At 44.6% G+C, this 15635-nt stretch overlaps 1 protein-coding gene and 1 non-coding gene across 2 annotated transcripts; one reads left to right on the plus strand and one right to left on the minus strand.

The window, feature by feature from the left end:
* The first annotated feature begins 3879 nt into the window (after positions 1 to 3879).
* LOC121585114 (leucine zipper putative tumor suppressor 3) lies at positions 3880 to 13441 on the plus strand. The gene is made up of 7 exons (XM_041901471.2): positions 3880 to 4121; positions 8197 to 8634; positions 8840 to 9007; positions 9153 to 9281; positions 9392 to 9583; positions 9699 to 9929; positions 10663 to 13441. Exons 1-7 carry the CDS (start codon positions 4020 to 4022, stop codon positions 11557 to 11559), a joined length of 2157 nt encoding a protein of 718 aa, XP_041757405.2. The 5' UTR covers positions 3880 to 4019; the 3' UTR covers positions 11560 to 13441.
* trnav-uac lies at positions 6828 to 6903 on the minus strand. The gene has a single exon. It is a non-coding gene; the product is annotated as a tRNA-Val (tRNA).
* Positions 13442 to 15635: the final 2194 nt, after the last annotated feature.

Genomic DNA, 15635 nt, shown 5'->3' on the forward strand with positions numbered 1-15635 from the left:
ATGCAGATTGCAGCCTCCACACATGGTGCAGTGAGACATTGCATTATTTCTGGGTTTCAGGTTATCACTGATCTCTCTATTTCCTGTCAATTTACGATACCTGTTTTGTCACATTTCTGATGATGGTATGTCACATTTCAGTGCCGCCTCAACTTCTGATGACATAAATGATATCCAGTTCTTTAGGGATCGAGATGCAATTGGGCAATTTCTTATTTTTCTTCTTCTACACACTCTCTTCCATCTCTTCTTCTTCTACACGCTCTCTTCCCTTTCCTCTTCCTTGCTGCATTGCAACCACTTCCCCATCTGCTTCATGTGATCACAGAGCAGACTAAGCATGTTTCCATGGCAACTCCAACATGTTGGTATCACTTGAGAGAGAGAGAGAGAGAGAGAGATTGTCATCTTTGGGGCTCCATTAATCTCTGTTACCCTGAAATACAATTCTCCCGAAAGTTTGTCACAGCCTGCTTTACACGCAGAATCTGTCCAAGAGCAATTAGGGCTCCATAGAGTTTTCAGAACATTCTGTTACATTAGGCTACATCCACAAGGTTTCCAGCATGCTGCTAATTAGCATGGTGTCATTTAATAACTAAATTCGCCCTTGCACTCCTAAACAACGCAATTTTTACAAAATTGCCAAAGGGTCAAGTCTACAAAACTTAGTCCACTCTGTTCGTAACATATTCTAGTTTTGGAAACAGAAAACTGTATTGAAAAACTGTATTCATCGATGCGAAAATTAGCAGAATGTCGGCCACTGCCAGCCACTGGGCTTCCTCTCACTACAATATTTGGTAGTGAGTGGAAACGCCAACCGGATGCTTCACATTTATACATCCGGTGAAATATGTCTCATTGTTCTATCTGTGGCAAAACTGTCCCTCACTCTCTCAGCTTCTGGTTATACATCCATATGCTGCGTTCATAACAAGTTGGAAACTCTGAATATACTACTGTAAACTGGCAATGAGTTGTGTGCGTTCATGTGCTTTGAACTCGTTGAGAACGGCTATTGGCTAATGGCAAACAAGCTGCATCAACTACAAACTACAAGTACAGCTATCATGCTCGCAAACAAATTATACTGTTCAAAAACCATATTAATAGATTGTTTTTTATGAATAGTGTTTTTTTGTTGCATTTAACTGCTGAAAATGTTATTGAGGTCATTCCCTTAGTATGTGACATCTGAGTTCAGCATGTGGGAGTCAGAGCCATAGAGCTACATAGAGGACTCATCTTTATATCTGTGGCATTATAGTGTCTGTGACAGCATGGGCAGCACATGGAGGCTACAACCAATAGGAATCCCTACCCAGTTGACTACTTTAAAATGGCAGAAGCATGGTGGAAGCCCTCAATGGCACTGCCCATGCTAAAATTGCATTTTTGCCACTAGAGGCCTCTATCATTCTCTATGGTCAGAGCTCAGCGATGACAGGAGTTTCCCACTACTTTTCAGTTGGAGGGGCCTTCAAGTAGATTTTTCCCAGTGGTATGCTGGTATTTACACATTTACTAGGTGTTATGAACACAGCAATAATCCCCTCAACTGTGTAGCAGTATGGACAGCAACTTTTCAGCCATGACATCTTGATCAACACTGTCAATGTCTCAAGTCTCTGAGTGTTGACTTCAGTTTCTCTCTCTTCAACATACTGTTACACCACAAATTAGTCTATGCACCTAGAGTCAATAATACATAATATTGTTAGGAGTATATTCCCAATTTCTGAAAATTGCACCAGCCCAGCTAAATTGTATATCTAGGCTTAAAGGTAGTCGAAAATATGATTACAGCTATTTCCAATACTTTTGACTGATAGATGATGACAGTAGCCTATAGCGGTGCAAAAAGGGGCGTTTCTGTCGTGCAGAAGAAGGGGCGTGTCTGGGTTGTGGGGTTACAGCTGATAGTCGCATCCGCGGCTGCCTCCATCATCATCGATACTACACCGACTGCGACTAAAGTCGATAATATCGGGAAAAAACATCCACTGACAACATTCCATAATCCTTCAGAACCGACCTGAACGGGGCCAAGGGTGTTTTTTAACGGCTGTTAGGATCGTCGTGTCTCGAAGCCAACGGTGGTGCTGCAAACAGTGAGTAGGCTATCGTATAGACAGGGCAAACGGATTTCATGGGGGATACGTTATCCCAGGCTATATCAAAGTGGCTCTGACAATGACAAATACATGTTATTTGACATCAAGGATAATCATTTCAATCTAATAATAACCGTTCATATTTCAATGAACGCGGTCGTGCGATTCGAATCCTGATATAGTCGCCTTGGGATGGAGAGAGAAGGAGGGAGGGATGAGAGAGATGGATAGAATCATGGGGTGAGAGTAGAGGAGAGCATATCAGTAGAGAGACAGTGTGTTCGTTAGGATGTTACTACAGTTTACTCGAGTGGAAGTAAATAGTGTAGAAGGACATCGAGTGGGGTTTATAGCCTCTCTGGCAGGAGCGACTCATTTTCTCTTTCTCTTTCTCTCTCTTTCTCTTTCTCGCTCTCCTTCTTCTTGTTCTTCTCTTCCTCTCTCATATATTTGCTTTGAGGGCACTGGGGTACTGTTGTATACTGTATGCCGACACACATTACTGTAAGTAATGTCTTGACAGCAGGGGAGAGTTAGTGAGAAGAAAAGGCTATATAGGCCTATACTCCTACACCCTTTTGCAGCAATCACTCCATCTAAATTGCATAGCAGATTGAGAGGTGCAAGAGTAGCCAGCTGTTACCTGTTGTAGCTGTCAACAGCTGTGTACCTACACACACACTTCGTAACAGCATGTGCCTCTCTGCCACCCTCTCACTCACTGCCTTGTAGGCATGACCTAATCTCCCACTCAAGCTGCACAAAGATACGCACGCACACACACCCATTCACACACACACACCCATTCACACACACACACCCATTCACACACACGCATAAGTCATTTATAAACTCAGAAACAACCTTGAATAGTAACTGAATGTTTGATTTTCTGCACAGTTTATTGCTCCATCTTGATCAGGTCGTTATTAACCTTACCTGGTTAAATAAAGGCACAATACATATAAATATTGGACGTTGCATACTACAACACCATTTGACTGGAAGTGTTATATTTGTACACATTGTATTTCACCGTGTATAATTGTTTAGACAGCTGATCCAACTCCATTCATAGCCATCAGTGTAAATATTACTGCCTCTGCCTTCTGCTACCGTCTGGATAAACAGTCTATTTGCATGAGGGTACCCTCTTTCTCTCTCTCTCTCTCTCTCTCTCCTCAGTGTGTGTGCCTCTGGTGCCTCCTTTAGCCCATGATGACCCACACTGCTTCCCAGTGTGTGACGCTGAGTGACTCTCTGTCCCCCCCTAACCCCTCACCCCTGACCCCTCATCATGGGCAGTGTGGGTAGTGGAGTGGCAGGGGAGCAGGAGTTTGCCATGAAGTCCGTGGGCACTAGGACCACCCTGCCTCGCGCTCCGCCCCTGTCTCGCCGTTGCCCCGCCGACCGTAGCTGCATCGCCGAACGACCCCCCCCGCCCCCAGCGACAGCCTCCGAGGGAACCGCGTCTAGTATTGGGACCGCAACTGGGACAGACCGGCCCCCGGACTCTGACACAGACCATACCACTACAACTGCATCCAACTGTGACCGGGGGGATACAGGGGTGGGATACGGAAACGGAGCAGGAAGGAGGGAGTGGGAGAGTGGAGGGAGGGAGAGTGGAGAGAGGGAGAGTGGAGAGAGGGAAAGGGAGAGTAGAGAGTGGGAGAAAGAGAGGGAAAGGGAGAGGGCAGAGAGGGAGAGGGACAGGGCAGAGAGGGAGAGGGATAGAGAGCGGGAAAGAGAGAAGGACAGAGAGAGGGTAGAGAGGACAAGAGAGAGGGTTGAGAGAGACAGGGAAAGAGAGAGGGAGAGAGAGCCACGAGGAGGGGTTGTGAGTCTGGATGTATGCAGTAACTTGGTGGGACTGGGGGGGGGAATGACATTGGTACTGGGATGACCCCCCACCAACAAAGAGGGACCAAAACAGACAATCACAACAACCCTCCAAATCACAACCCACCCAAAATCCTGCCTGTCTCTGGCAAACTAGAGCAGGTATGTTCCTCTTCTCAAACAAGTATGTTTGTAGCTAGGATCATGTGGCTTATTGGCATATTGAGGTATTTCACAACTAGATCACAGCAAAACCAGGGTAGTGTGGGTTTGATTCCTGCATGGGACACACATACTCTGCTGTATCCTTATATCATTGCAGTTAAATAAATACTTTATAATTACAATGTTATATAATATGACTATCTTATAACAGCTGATGAAATAGAATTTGACATGGTGAAAAGGTCTTACAAATAAATATTGGCATAGTATTTAAATGATTTCTAGTGTTCACTGATTTAAGACATTGATGTAAAGGCTTTAAAGGGGAATAACGGCACATTTCGAAAATCAAAGTGTGCATCTCTGTCACTCAGGGAAAGGGAGGTACAGCTAGAGCAATAGCTATGTCACAGGGTTACATATAGTATCGCCGAACACACACTGCAGCTCCAGATACAACTTTGTGGAATAACGCAATTCTACTAAAAAATATAAACGTTCTGTCACAGCGAAAATACGAAATTCGGGAAGTCCAATCGATTGTGAGATATGGCATATACATTTTATGTAATACATTTGGGTCACTGGTTCACAATGTTACCTTTTCTGAGATCTCTGCCAAGCAAGGAGGAAACCGCAGCTAACTCATGCAACAACACACGCACGAGGTGGCTCCTCATAAACACAACACACCGGAAGTTTTAAAATAGACTAAATCAGACTTTAGCACATCACTCGACCCAACACAACATGCCTCGGTAGTAGCCTATTTAATTTATCTCTTTCAATGCTCTGGAAACCAATCAGAAAACGCTGTGCTCTAAAGATGGTATCGTAGCCACACAAGAAGATAGTTGTCGATCTGATCAGAAACACTGCTCACAACCTTTATCTCCTAATTGATGTCGCTGGTGTATTTTGTTATAATTTTGGAATATATTGCGCAATAGGCTATAAGGTTTTTACCAGTTCCGAGTCCATCCAGGCTCGAGTCCCGTGAGCGAAACAACACACAACGAGCTGATGCAAAGTTTCACCCACATTTTAAATAAGAAAATATCTGCCTACCTTTCTGTCATGTCAACCATCCATCCAAATCAAATAATTCCATGTGTCCGCCTTTTGTCTTTTATAAAGTTTCACATAGCCTATTCCATGATATGGGGTAATCCAATGTGCAACACTGCAGCTGTTGATTGCAGTGATCATCATTCATCACATACAGTGGGGGGGAAAGGTATTTAGTCAGCCACCAATTGTGCAAGTTCTCCCACTTAAAAATATGAGAGAGGCCTGTAATTTTCATCATAGTTGCACGTCAACTATGACAGACAAAATGAGAATTTTTTCTCTCCAGAAAATCACATTGTAGGATTTTTTATGAATTTATTTGCAAATTATGGTGGAAAATAAGTATTTGGTCAATAACAAAAGTTTCTCAATACTTTGTTATATACCCTTTGTTGGCTATGACACAGGTCAAACGTTTTCTGTAAGTCTTCACAAGGTTTTCACACACTGTTGCTGGGATTTTGGCCCATTCCTCCATGCAGATCTCCTCTAGAGCAGTGATGTTTTGGGGCTGTCGCTGGGCAACACAGACTTTCAACTCCCTCCAAAGATTTTCTATGGGGTTGAGATCTGGAGACTGGCTAGGCCACTTCAGGACCTTGAAATGCTTCTTACGAAGCCACTCCTTCGTTTGCCCGGGCGGTGTGTTTGGGATCATTGTCATGCTGAAAGACCCAGCCACGTTTCATCTTCAATGCCCTTGCTGATGGAAGGAGGTTTTCACTCAAAATCTCACGATACATGGCCCCATTCATTCTTTCCTTTACACGGATCAGTCGTCCTGGTCCCTTTGCAGAAAAACAGCCCCAAAGCATGATGTTTCCACCCCCCATGCTTCACAGTAGGTATGGTGTTCTTTGGATGCAACTCAGCATTCTCTGTCCTCCAAACACGACGAGTTGAGTTTTTACCAAAAAGTTATATTTTGGTTTCATCTGACCATATGACATTCTCCCAATCCTCTTCTGGATCATCCAAATGCACTCTAGCCAACTTCAGACGGGCCTGGACATGTACTGGCTTAAGCAGGGGGACACGTCTGGCACTGCAGGATTTGAGTCCCTGGCGGCGTAGTGTGTTACTGATGGTAGGCTTTGTTACTTTGGTCCCAGCTCTCTGCAGGTCATTCACTAGGTCCCCCCGTGTGGTTCTGGGATTTTTGCTCACCGTTCTTGTGATCATTTTGACCCCACGGGGTGAGATCTTGCGTGGAGCCCCAGATCGAGGGAGATTATCAGTGGTCTTGTATGTCTTCCATTTCCTAATAATTGCTCCCACAGTTGATTTCTTCAAACCAAGCTGCTTACCTATTGCAAATTCAGTCTTCCCAGCCTGGTGCAGGTCTACAATTTTGTTTCTGGTGTCCTTTGACAGCTCTTTGGTCTTGGCCATAGTGGAGTTTGGAGTGTGACTGTTTGAGGTTGTGGACAGGTGTCTTTTATACTGATAACAAGTTCAAACAGGTGCCATTAATACAGGTAACGAGTGGAGGACAGAGGAGCCTCTTAAAGAAGAAGTTACAGGTCTGTGAGAGCCAGAAATCTTGCTTGTTTGTAGGTTTGTTTTTGTCATTTTAGTAGACGCTCTTATCCAGAGCGACTTACAGTTAGTGAGTGCATACATTTTTCATAATGGCCCCCCGTGGGAATCGAACCCACAACCCTGGCGTTGTAAGCGCCATGCTCTACCAACTGAGCTACAGGAGGCCGTGACCAAATACTTATTTTCCACCATAATTTGCAAATAAATTCATTAAAAATCCTACAATGTGATTTTCTGGAAAACAAATTCTCAATTTGTCTGTCATAGTTGACGTGTACCTATGATGAAAATTACAGGCCTCTCTCATCTTTTTAAGTGGGAGAACTTGCACAATTGGTGGCTGACTAAATACTTTTTTCCCCCACTCTATGCTATATATAATCAGTACACGACTTTCAAGGAGTAGGGTATTTGATGCATATTTGATGCAAACATAAGAATACTTTTCCATTTTATAAAGTTTGCCTACAATATCACATTCTCTTGCTCGCTCGAGGAAGGCAATTTGTCCCTGCTTGCAAACGAAATCCCCTGCATAATTTTGTATATTATTGTCATTATTCTACCTATTTGTAAATGTAGGCTAATAATACATGATCTACCCCAATGAAAACTTGGACAATGAGCATAAATCGCATTTCGATAGATGCATGCATCTGTACCTAGGCTATCTATTATATCTGCAACAACAACAAAAAGTCCAAGGATATGTTTGCTGTCAGCTGGCTACAGTAGGAAAGTTACAATGTAATGAAACATTTGTTACATAAATGAGCCTTTTAGCCCATATGTGTCATTCTATGAAGTGGACGTTATTTTGCTCACTCAGTAGTCTTTCCCTCTCATTTTAGTAAATATATTTTACCAAAATGATCTGATCACACCATACAACGAGGGACGTAGCCTACAGTCAGAGAGGGAAGATGGACAATGTTGATTGGCAGGTGAAATTATTACAAGCTAAAAGTATGAGGCGGGATTAGGTTGGCTCCTTTCCTCCTTGCTTGGCTGAGATCTCAGAAAAGGTAAAATTGTGAACCAGCGACCCAAATTGATCACATGAAATGTATATGCCATATCTCACCATCGATTGGACTTCCCGAATTGAGTATTTTCGCTAAGACAGAATGTTTATATTTTTCTTGGTTTGCATTATTCCACAAAGTTATATCTAGCGCTGCAGTGAGTGGGGGCTGTATAACTCTGTGACATTGCTATATCTCTACCTCGCTCTCCCTTAGTGAGAGAGGTGTGCACTTTGACAGACAGTCCAACAACGAGTCAGAGGGGTTTAGGAACATAGACACATTTTCGAAATATGCTGTTATTCCCCTTGAATGTGTTGTTTCGCTAACAGTTTCCTCTCCTGTTTCTTTATAACCATCTCTACCCATATCCCTCTTTACCCAAATATCTCTCTCTCTCTCTCCTTCCTCCCCCTTTCCCTTCAACTCTCTAGAACAACTCTGGGCTGGTTCGTCCCTCTGCCTTCAAACCAGTGGTTCCCAAAAGCTTTCACTCCATGCAGAACCTCGTAGGCCAAACCAGTGGTGGTGAGGGTAGGGGTGTTGGGGGGCACAGAGAAGGAGGAGCAGGGGGAGGAGAACCAGGGGCAGTCCCAGAGGCCCTTCTCCTAGACCAGGACAGCCCAGGAAGAGGCAGCTGCCGGGCAGAGGGAGCAGGAGGGAGTGAGGGTAACGGAGGAGTCCAGGGGAGGATGTCAGATTCGGGGAGAAACTCCTTGACCAGCCTGCCCACCTACGCAGGCTCTGGGTCGGGCTATGTGCCCCCAGCGGCCCTGGGGCCTCTCAGTGCTTCTACCAGCCATATCAACAGACTGGGGACCACTGCTGGAGCTGCAGCGGCTCAGGACAAGCTGGAGAAACCAGGCTACCAGGTGGGTCTTTTAAACATAATTACAGGCACTGCAGTCGACTCCGGATGAGTTCACGTTTGATAAGTGTTAACATACTTTTAGTGCAGTGCAGTTTACCAGTAGCAATGCATATACATTGTTCTTACTTGCTCTGGGTATCTGCACCTATCCAGTTTGGTACAAGTCCAGTGTGGACTGTATATGAATGTATGTGAGACTATTCCAGAACGGGCTGAGTGCCTCGGACAGTGGCCACTCCTCTTCAGGAAAGAGCTCCTCATCCTATCAGAGGCTGAGCCACCTAGGGGACACCCCAGCACCCCTTCGCCCCTCACCTTCCTCCGATGACGTCATCCGAGACCTGGAGGACCGGCTCTGGGAGAAGGAGCAAGAGGTGAGAGGTGAAAGGTTATTTTGTGGTCAAGAGTGATTTACTTTAGTCGATTTCATGGATGTAGCAATTATCATCACTTCGGTCAGTCCCAAAAATCCTTCCATTCTCTTCTGAGCTCTATCTCTCCTCTCCTCCCCTCTCCCAGGTGCAGCATATGCATCGTAACTTGGACCAGAGCGAGGCAGCCATCGTCCAAGTGTTTGAGGAGAAGCAGCGCGTGTGGGAGAGACAGATGGAAGAGCTGCGACAGAACTACGCCTCCCGCCTGCAGCAGGTGACCACACACACACACACACACGACTGCAGAAGATGGCCACACATTCCACAGCGGCATAAACCAATAAGAGTCCACCAAATGTTGATCATCTCTTCCTCTGCATACAGGTGACGCGCCGCGCCCAGCGCTCCCAGAATGCCCTGGAGGCGCAGATCACCCGTCTGTCGCAGGACAAGCGGCGCCTGCAGGAGGAGATGCCTGCCTTGCTGGCCCAGAGAGAAGAGCTGGAGAGGAAGTGTCTGGACTTCAGGAAGGAACAGGCCGACGTACTGCCAAGCCTGGAGGAGACCAAGTGGGAGGTGTTTGTTGTTGTTGTGGTGGTGTGCGTTTGTGCATGGTGCGTCGGTGTGAACAGCCCCATAACACTGCAGCTCTAACTTACTATACTATATCCTTCCCTGCTGTGTGGTACAGGTATGTCAGAAGGCGGGGGTGATATCCCTGCTGAAGCAGCAGCTGAGGGAGAGCCAGGTGGAGGTGACCCAGCGGGCGGGAGAGATGGTGGCCCTCAGGGGTCAGCTGAAGGAGGCCAACGCCCAGCTGAGAGATCGGGAGGAGGTCATGCTGGGCTTCAAGGACTCCTACAGCACCAAGAGCCTGGAGCTGGAGCGCTGCCAGGGAGAGCTGAGGAGGACGCTGACTGAGGTACCTATACACATACAAACCTGTAAGTCACATTTCTGATGACACAAATACTTGACACTAGATGAGATATCCTGTTGTTTCAGAGTTAGGGATCGAAATGAAACTGGACCATACACACACATACAGTATATGCACACTAGTGCTGAGCGATTAACCGAAACTACGGTTATTTTATCGTTTTTAAACAACTAATTGACCAACGTCGTTTTTTTTTCTGTGAGCTCAATGTGCACATTGCACAGTTCCTTTAGTGATTAATCAGATCCAGCCTAAACTGTGCAATGTAGTAGGGAGTTGTAGTTTCCAACAGGACAATATTCTACATAGTTTAGCGCATAAAACGTGGTAATTAACTACAATAACCATAATCCATTGCGCATCTACTTGTCCGGTCTGTGTTTCTTTTACGCCTGCTCCGTTAGGTTAGTGTGGTGCAGACACGGAGAGGGAGAGAAGAATGCCTGAAAATACATGATCTAAGTGATTGATAGTTGCTATTCAGCAGTATGCCTTATTTACTTTGAACTACTAAAATAGTGATTTTGTCAGACAGCATAGGCAGCAGCTCTATAGAGATGAGATGATGAATTGGAATGAAATAATAAAGTCATCAAATAAAAATAAATGTACTTTACAGAACAACTGAAATATTTTATTAAAGTACAGTAATGTGAATAAATGATGGTTAATAAGTCAGCACTAACGCACACTAATACATCCTTCTCTTTGTCAGGTGTCTATCCTGAGGGAGAGGCTGGGTGTGTTTGAGGCTGAGGTGCTGGGTCTTAAACGAACTCTGGGGGAGCTGGGCGGAGCGGTTGATCCTGCCAGAACCCAAACCCTAGCAGCCGGAGGGCTACTCCCCCCCTGGGGGGCTCTCTACTGCCCCCGCAGCCCCTCTGAGCCCTCATCCACACCCCTCACCCACACCTCAGATGTCCTGCTCAGCTTTCAGAGTGATGAGGCAAAAGCCCAGAGGCAAGAGGCGCAGAGGCAAGAGAGGCAGCAGCGTGAAGAGGCCCAGTGGTGTGACATGCAGCCACACCAGGAGGCCCACCAGCGCCAGGAATCCCATCTCTGTCAGGAGGCTCATCTCCACCAAGAATCCCAACACTGTAAGGAAGCTCAACTTTGTCAGGAAGCCTACTTGCGTCAGGAGGCCCAGCAGCAGCAGCATCAGGAGGCCCAGTGGGAGGAATCAGGGAACCTGTGTGAGCAGCTGGATCAGCTCCAGGGGGCCTTACGTCTAGAACGTCAGCAGAAAGAGCTCCAGGCCCTCAGTTTCAACCAGGAGCGACACACCTGGATTGACGAGAAGGAGCGTGTGTTGAAATACCAGGCGCAGCTTCAGGTCAGCTATGTGGAGACTCTACAGAAAAGCCAGGCTCTAGAGCAACAGGTGGGACAGCTGGGGGCCAAACTCACCCCCTCATCCTCCATCTCCCCTCCCCCACCACCGGCCCTGTCAATCCTCCCTCCCCTGCCCTCAGTCAGTCTCCCTGCCCCCATGGCCCTCACCCTCTTACCCCCGCCCTGTGAGGACCAGAAAGGCCCCCCTTCCCTCCTCCAGCTGCCCCCACTCTGGGCAGGGCCCTCACGCCTGGAGAGGATAGAGTCCACTGAGATTTAGAGAGGCTCCATTCCACTGAATATCAACTTGATTACAAACGACACAAGAGATATTAAACTACAACACAGAACAGCAACGCAAACTGTACCATTGAATATTATACAGTTAAAACAACCAATGCAAACTGAACAGCAGAGAACAATACAATATAATTTCGACTATGAACACAAACTATAGCTGAATACAATACAGTATTAAAGAAAACTACAGAAAAACAAACTGAACGGCTACACTATAGAATGCAATATAAACTACATTACAAGCAAAGTACACTGTATCTGAATATTAAAACTAAACTACTCCATCCTGTCAATGATAAAGTATCCATTGCTTACCAGGCAGTCTTGGTGGGAAGCAGTGACACTCAAATGGAAGCAAGATTGGCACCAAAAGTTCCAAGATGATAACATTTTAGTTTGAATGCAAATTATCATGTTATTGTTCTGGAAGGTTTGGTGCTAACCTGGAGGGTAGTTTGCCAAACTGCATACATATGGTAATAGTATCAGATTTTAGAGGATAATCAGGGGCGATGTTTTGGAGAATGTGCTTGCCTTTTCCATTTCTAGGGCGATGTTTCTCTCAGAAGGTGTGTGAGAGGATGGTGTGGAGAAAGTGGATGTGTGGTAAAGTGAAAATTGGGGATGAAAACTCAAAAGTGTTTTTAAATAGGCGGAAATTAGGAGAATAGTAGTAAAGATTGGTAGTTGGTTGGTTCCATTTCAGCTCATTTCCTGACGTGGCTTGAGATGAAATGTAGTCGACCCCAACTCTGAATGATTCTTAGTGTAGATTCTGGGATGTTGGAGAACCTCCCACTAGGCACAGACATAAATTCAACGTCTATTCCATGTCGGGTCATCGTAATTTTATTGAAATGACGTGTAAACAACATTGATTCAACAAGTGTGTGCCCAGTGGGCTGGCTCTCTGGCACTACGAACTGTCCGCGGTGACTAAAGATGAACACAAGGGGTCAGCATTGAGCTGTGTCAGAGCTCCCCACCAGCAGAGAAAATTACTTGAAAATGACTGTTTATTCCGGGGTCTGCGAAAGAAGACACGGAAGCACACTGGCTTTACTCGGATATTGTCATTTATTTATACTTATTTATACAGATTATGCTTTTATGACCAAGAGTGGGAGGAGAGGAGAAGACCAAGTGACAAGAGTGAGCAGAAAGAGAGAGGTGAGAAAAGTGAGGACAGAGCTGAAACTGCCTTCCTATGTAAAAATAGTAGGCAAGTGAGAGTACAGTAGTGAAAGAATGAGAGGCTTGGTCCAGAGAAAGGCTGTATTCACTTTCACCCACCCAGCCCTTTCAAATCAGCAAGGGTGCAAGTTTTAAAAATGGGATGCAGCCCAAAGAGTAGCGAGACAGACAAAGGAAGACATTGCCTTAAGTAGGATTCAAACTTACTGCACTATGTCCTATTGAGGAGGTCAGACAGGAAGTAGGCTCGATTAGATGTGAATAGTATGGTTTTTATGTGTTCATGTTTATTCCAGCATACCAAGATAGTAAGATACTGCGTGTGAATATTTAAAGAAAAACAATTGTTACTATTATCATTGTTATTATTATTCTTGTGAATCGGACAAGTATTATAAGCTTTTCTTGAATGTTTCTTAACTGTATGAATGCTAGCTTAGATCTACTACATGGTACACCCACATCAACCATATCCAAAGCCATTGTTAGTTTCCTTTTTGCTGTTGGTGATGTCAATGTAATTACTGTATTGTTTTAGAGAGCAAAATGCCACCAATGTTTTTGTACTTATTTTAATTGTTTGTATTTATGTTACTGTAATGTCTTGATGAAATCATTCCAGGGTCAAATCAAACTGAATCAATAAAGATGCAAGTAAATAAACATTACTTAGTTTCCAATACGGTTATTATACACCGAGTGTACAAAATATTAGGAACACCTTCCTAATATTGAGTTGCACCCTCTTTTGCCCTCAGAACAGCCTCAATTCATTGGGGCATGGACTGACTCTACAAGATGTCGAAAGCGTTCCACAGGGATGCTGGCCCATATTGACTCCAATGCTTCCCACAGTTCTGTCAAGTTGGCTGGATGTCCTTTGAGTGGTGGACCATTCTTGATACACAAGAGAAACTGTTGAGTGTGAAAAACCCAGCAGCGTTGCAGTTCTTGACACACTCAAACCGTTGTGCCTGGCACCTATAACCGTACCCCGTTCAAAGGCACTTCAATCTTTTGTCTTGCCAATTCACCCTCTGAATGGCACACATACACAATCCATGTCTCAATTGTCTCAAGGCTTAACAATCCTTCTTTAACCTGTCTCCTCCCCTTCATCTACACTGCTTCAAGTGGATTTAACAAGTGACATCAATAAGGGATCATAGCTTTCAGCTGGATTCATCTGGTCAGTCTATGTCATGGAAAGAGCAGGTGTTCCTAATGTTTTGTATACTCTGTGTAGCTTTGTGGTTTTATATTTGTTTTTATTTCTATTTGTTTTTTATTTTACATTCAGTTTAGCTTCAGTTAGTTTTTAGACCTGATTTGCTGGTTTTTATTTAGTTTTAGTTGTATACAAATATATCTTTAGTTTTTATATTATTTATTTTCGGTTTTAGTGTTAGGGACAGAAAGCATGTGTGGGAGCATAGGAGGAGCCATTTATGTTGTATAGGTATGTGTGATTTTTGGGATGTCACTTCTTGCCACTGGGGCCGGGGGACAGGTGATAGTCAGGTCATAGGTTACTGTAGGTTAGGTTTAAATTATAAAGTAAATCTCAATGTGACTTGGATTTAAAAGAAATAGCGCCGAGACTAGTGCAAAAAAGAAATATGTTGGAAAGAAACTCTCTCTCGCCCATGTTTACACCAATCCAATGCTTTAAAAACAATATATATAACAATATATATAACAATATATATATATATATATATATATATATATATATATATATATATATATATACAGTGCATTCGGAAAGCATTCAGACCCCTTGACTTTTTCCACATTTTGTTACGTTACAGCCTTATTCTAAAATTGATTAAATTTAAAAAATATCCTCATCAATCTACACACAATACCCCATAATGACTAAGCGAAAACTGGTTTTTAGAAATGTTTGCAGATTTATTCAAAATTAAAAACAAAAATACCTTATTTACATAAGTATTCAGACCCTTTGCTATGAGACTCGAAATTGAGCTCAGGTGCATCCTGTTTCCATTGATCATCCTTGAGATGTTTCTACAACTTGATTGGAGTCCACCTGTGGTAAATTCAATTGATTGGACATGATTTGGAAATGTACACACATGTCTATATAAGGTCCCACAGTTGACAGTGCATGTCAAAGCAAAAACAAAGCCATGAGGTCGAAGGAATTGTCCTTGGAGCTCCGAGACAGGATTGTGTCGAGGTACAGATCTGGGGAAGGGTACCAAAACATTTCTGCAGCATTGAAGGTCCCCAAGAACACAGTGGCCTCCGTCATTCTTAAATGGAAGAAGTTTGGAACCACCAAGACTCTTCCTAGAGCTTGCCGGCCTGCCAAACTGAGCAATCGGGGGAGAAGGGCTTTGGTCAGGGAGGTGACCAAGAACCCGATGGTCACTCTGACAGAGCTCTATAGTTCCTCTGTGGAGATGGGAGGACCCTCCAGAAGGACAACCATCTCTGCAGCACTCCACCAATCAGGCATTTATGGTAGAGTGGCCAGACGGAAGCCACTCCTCAGTAAAAGGCACATGACAGCCCACTTGGAGTTTGCCAAAAGGCACCTAAAGACTCTCAGACCATGAGAAACAAGATTCTCTGGTCTGATGAAACCAAGATTGAACTCTTTGGCCTGAAAGCCAAACGTCACGTCTGGAGGAAACCTGGCACCATCCCTACCGTGAAGCATGGTGGTGGCAGCATCATGCTGTGGGGATGTTTTTCAGCGGCTGGGACTAGGAGACTAGTCAGGATCGAGGCAAAGATGAATGGAGCAAAGTACAGAGAGATCCTTGATGAAAACCTGCTTCAGAGCGCTCAGGACCTCAGACTTGGGCGAAGGTTCACCTTCCAACAGGACTA

The sequence above is a fragment of the Coregonus clupeaformis genome, chromosome 16, assembly GCF_020615455.1.
Source record: "Coregonus clupeaformis isolate EN_2021a chromosome 16, ASM2061545v1, whole genome shotgun sequence".
Classification (NCBI taxonomy): domain Eukaryota; kingdom Metazoa; phylum Chordata; class Actinopteri; order Salmoniformes; family Salmonidae; genus Coregonus; species Coregonus clupeaformis.

Excerpts from the sequence above, each read along its gene's own strand:
- LOC121585114 (XM_041901471.2), top strand. The coding sequence starts at position 4,020 with ATGACCCCCCACCAACAAAGAGGGACCAAAACAGACAATCACAACAAC. Across the intron at positions 8,635-8,839 it reads TGGAGAAACCAGGCTACCAG|AACGGGCTGAGTGCCTCGGA; the intron begins GTGGGTCTTTTA and ends AGACTATTCCAG. Across the intron at positions 9,584-9,698 it reads TGGAGGAGACCAAGTGGGAG|GTATGTCAGAAGGCGGGGGT; the intron begins GTGTTTGTTGTT and ends TGTGTGGTACAG.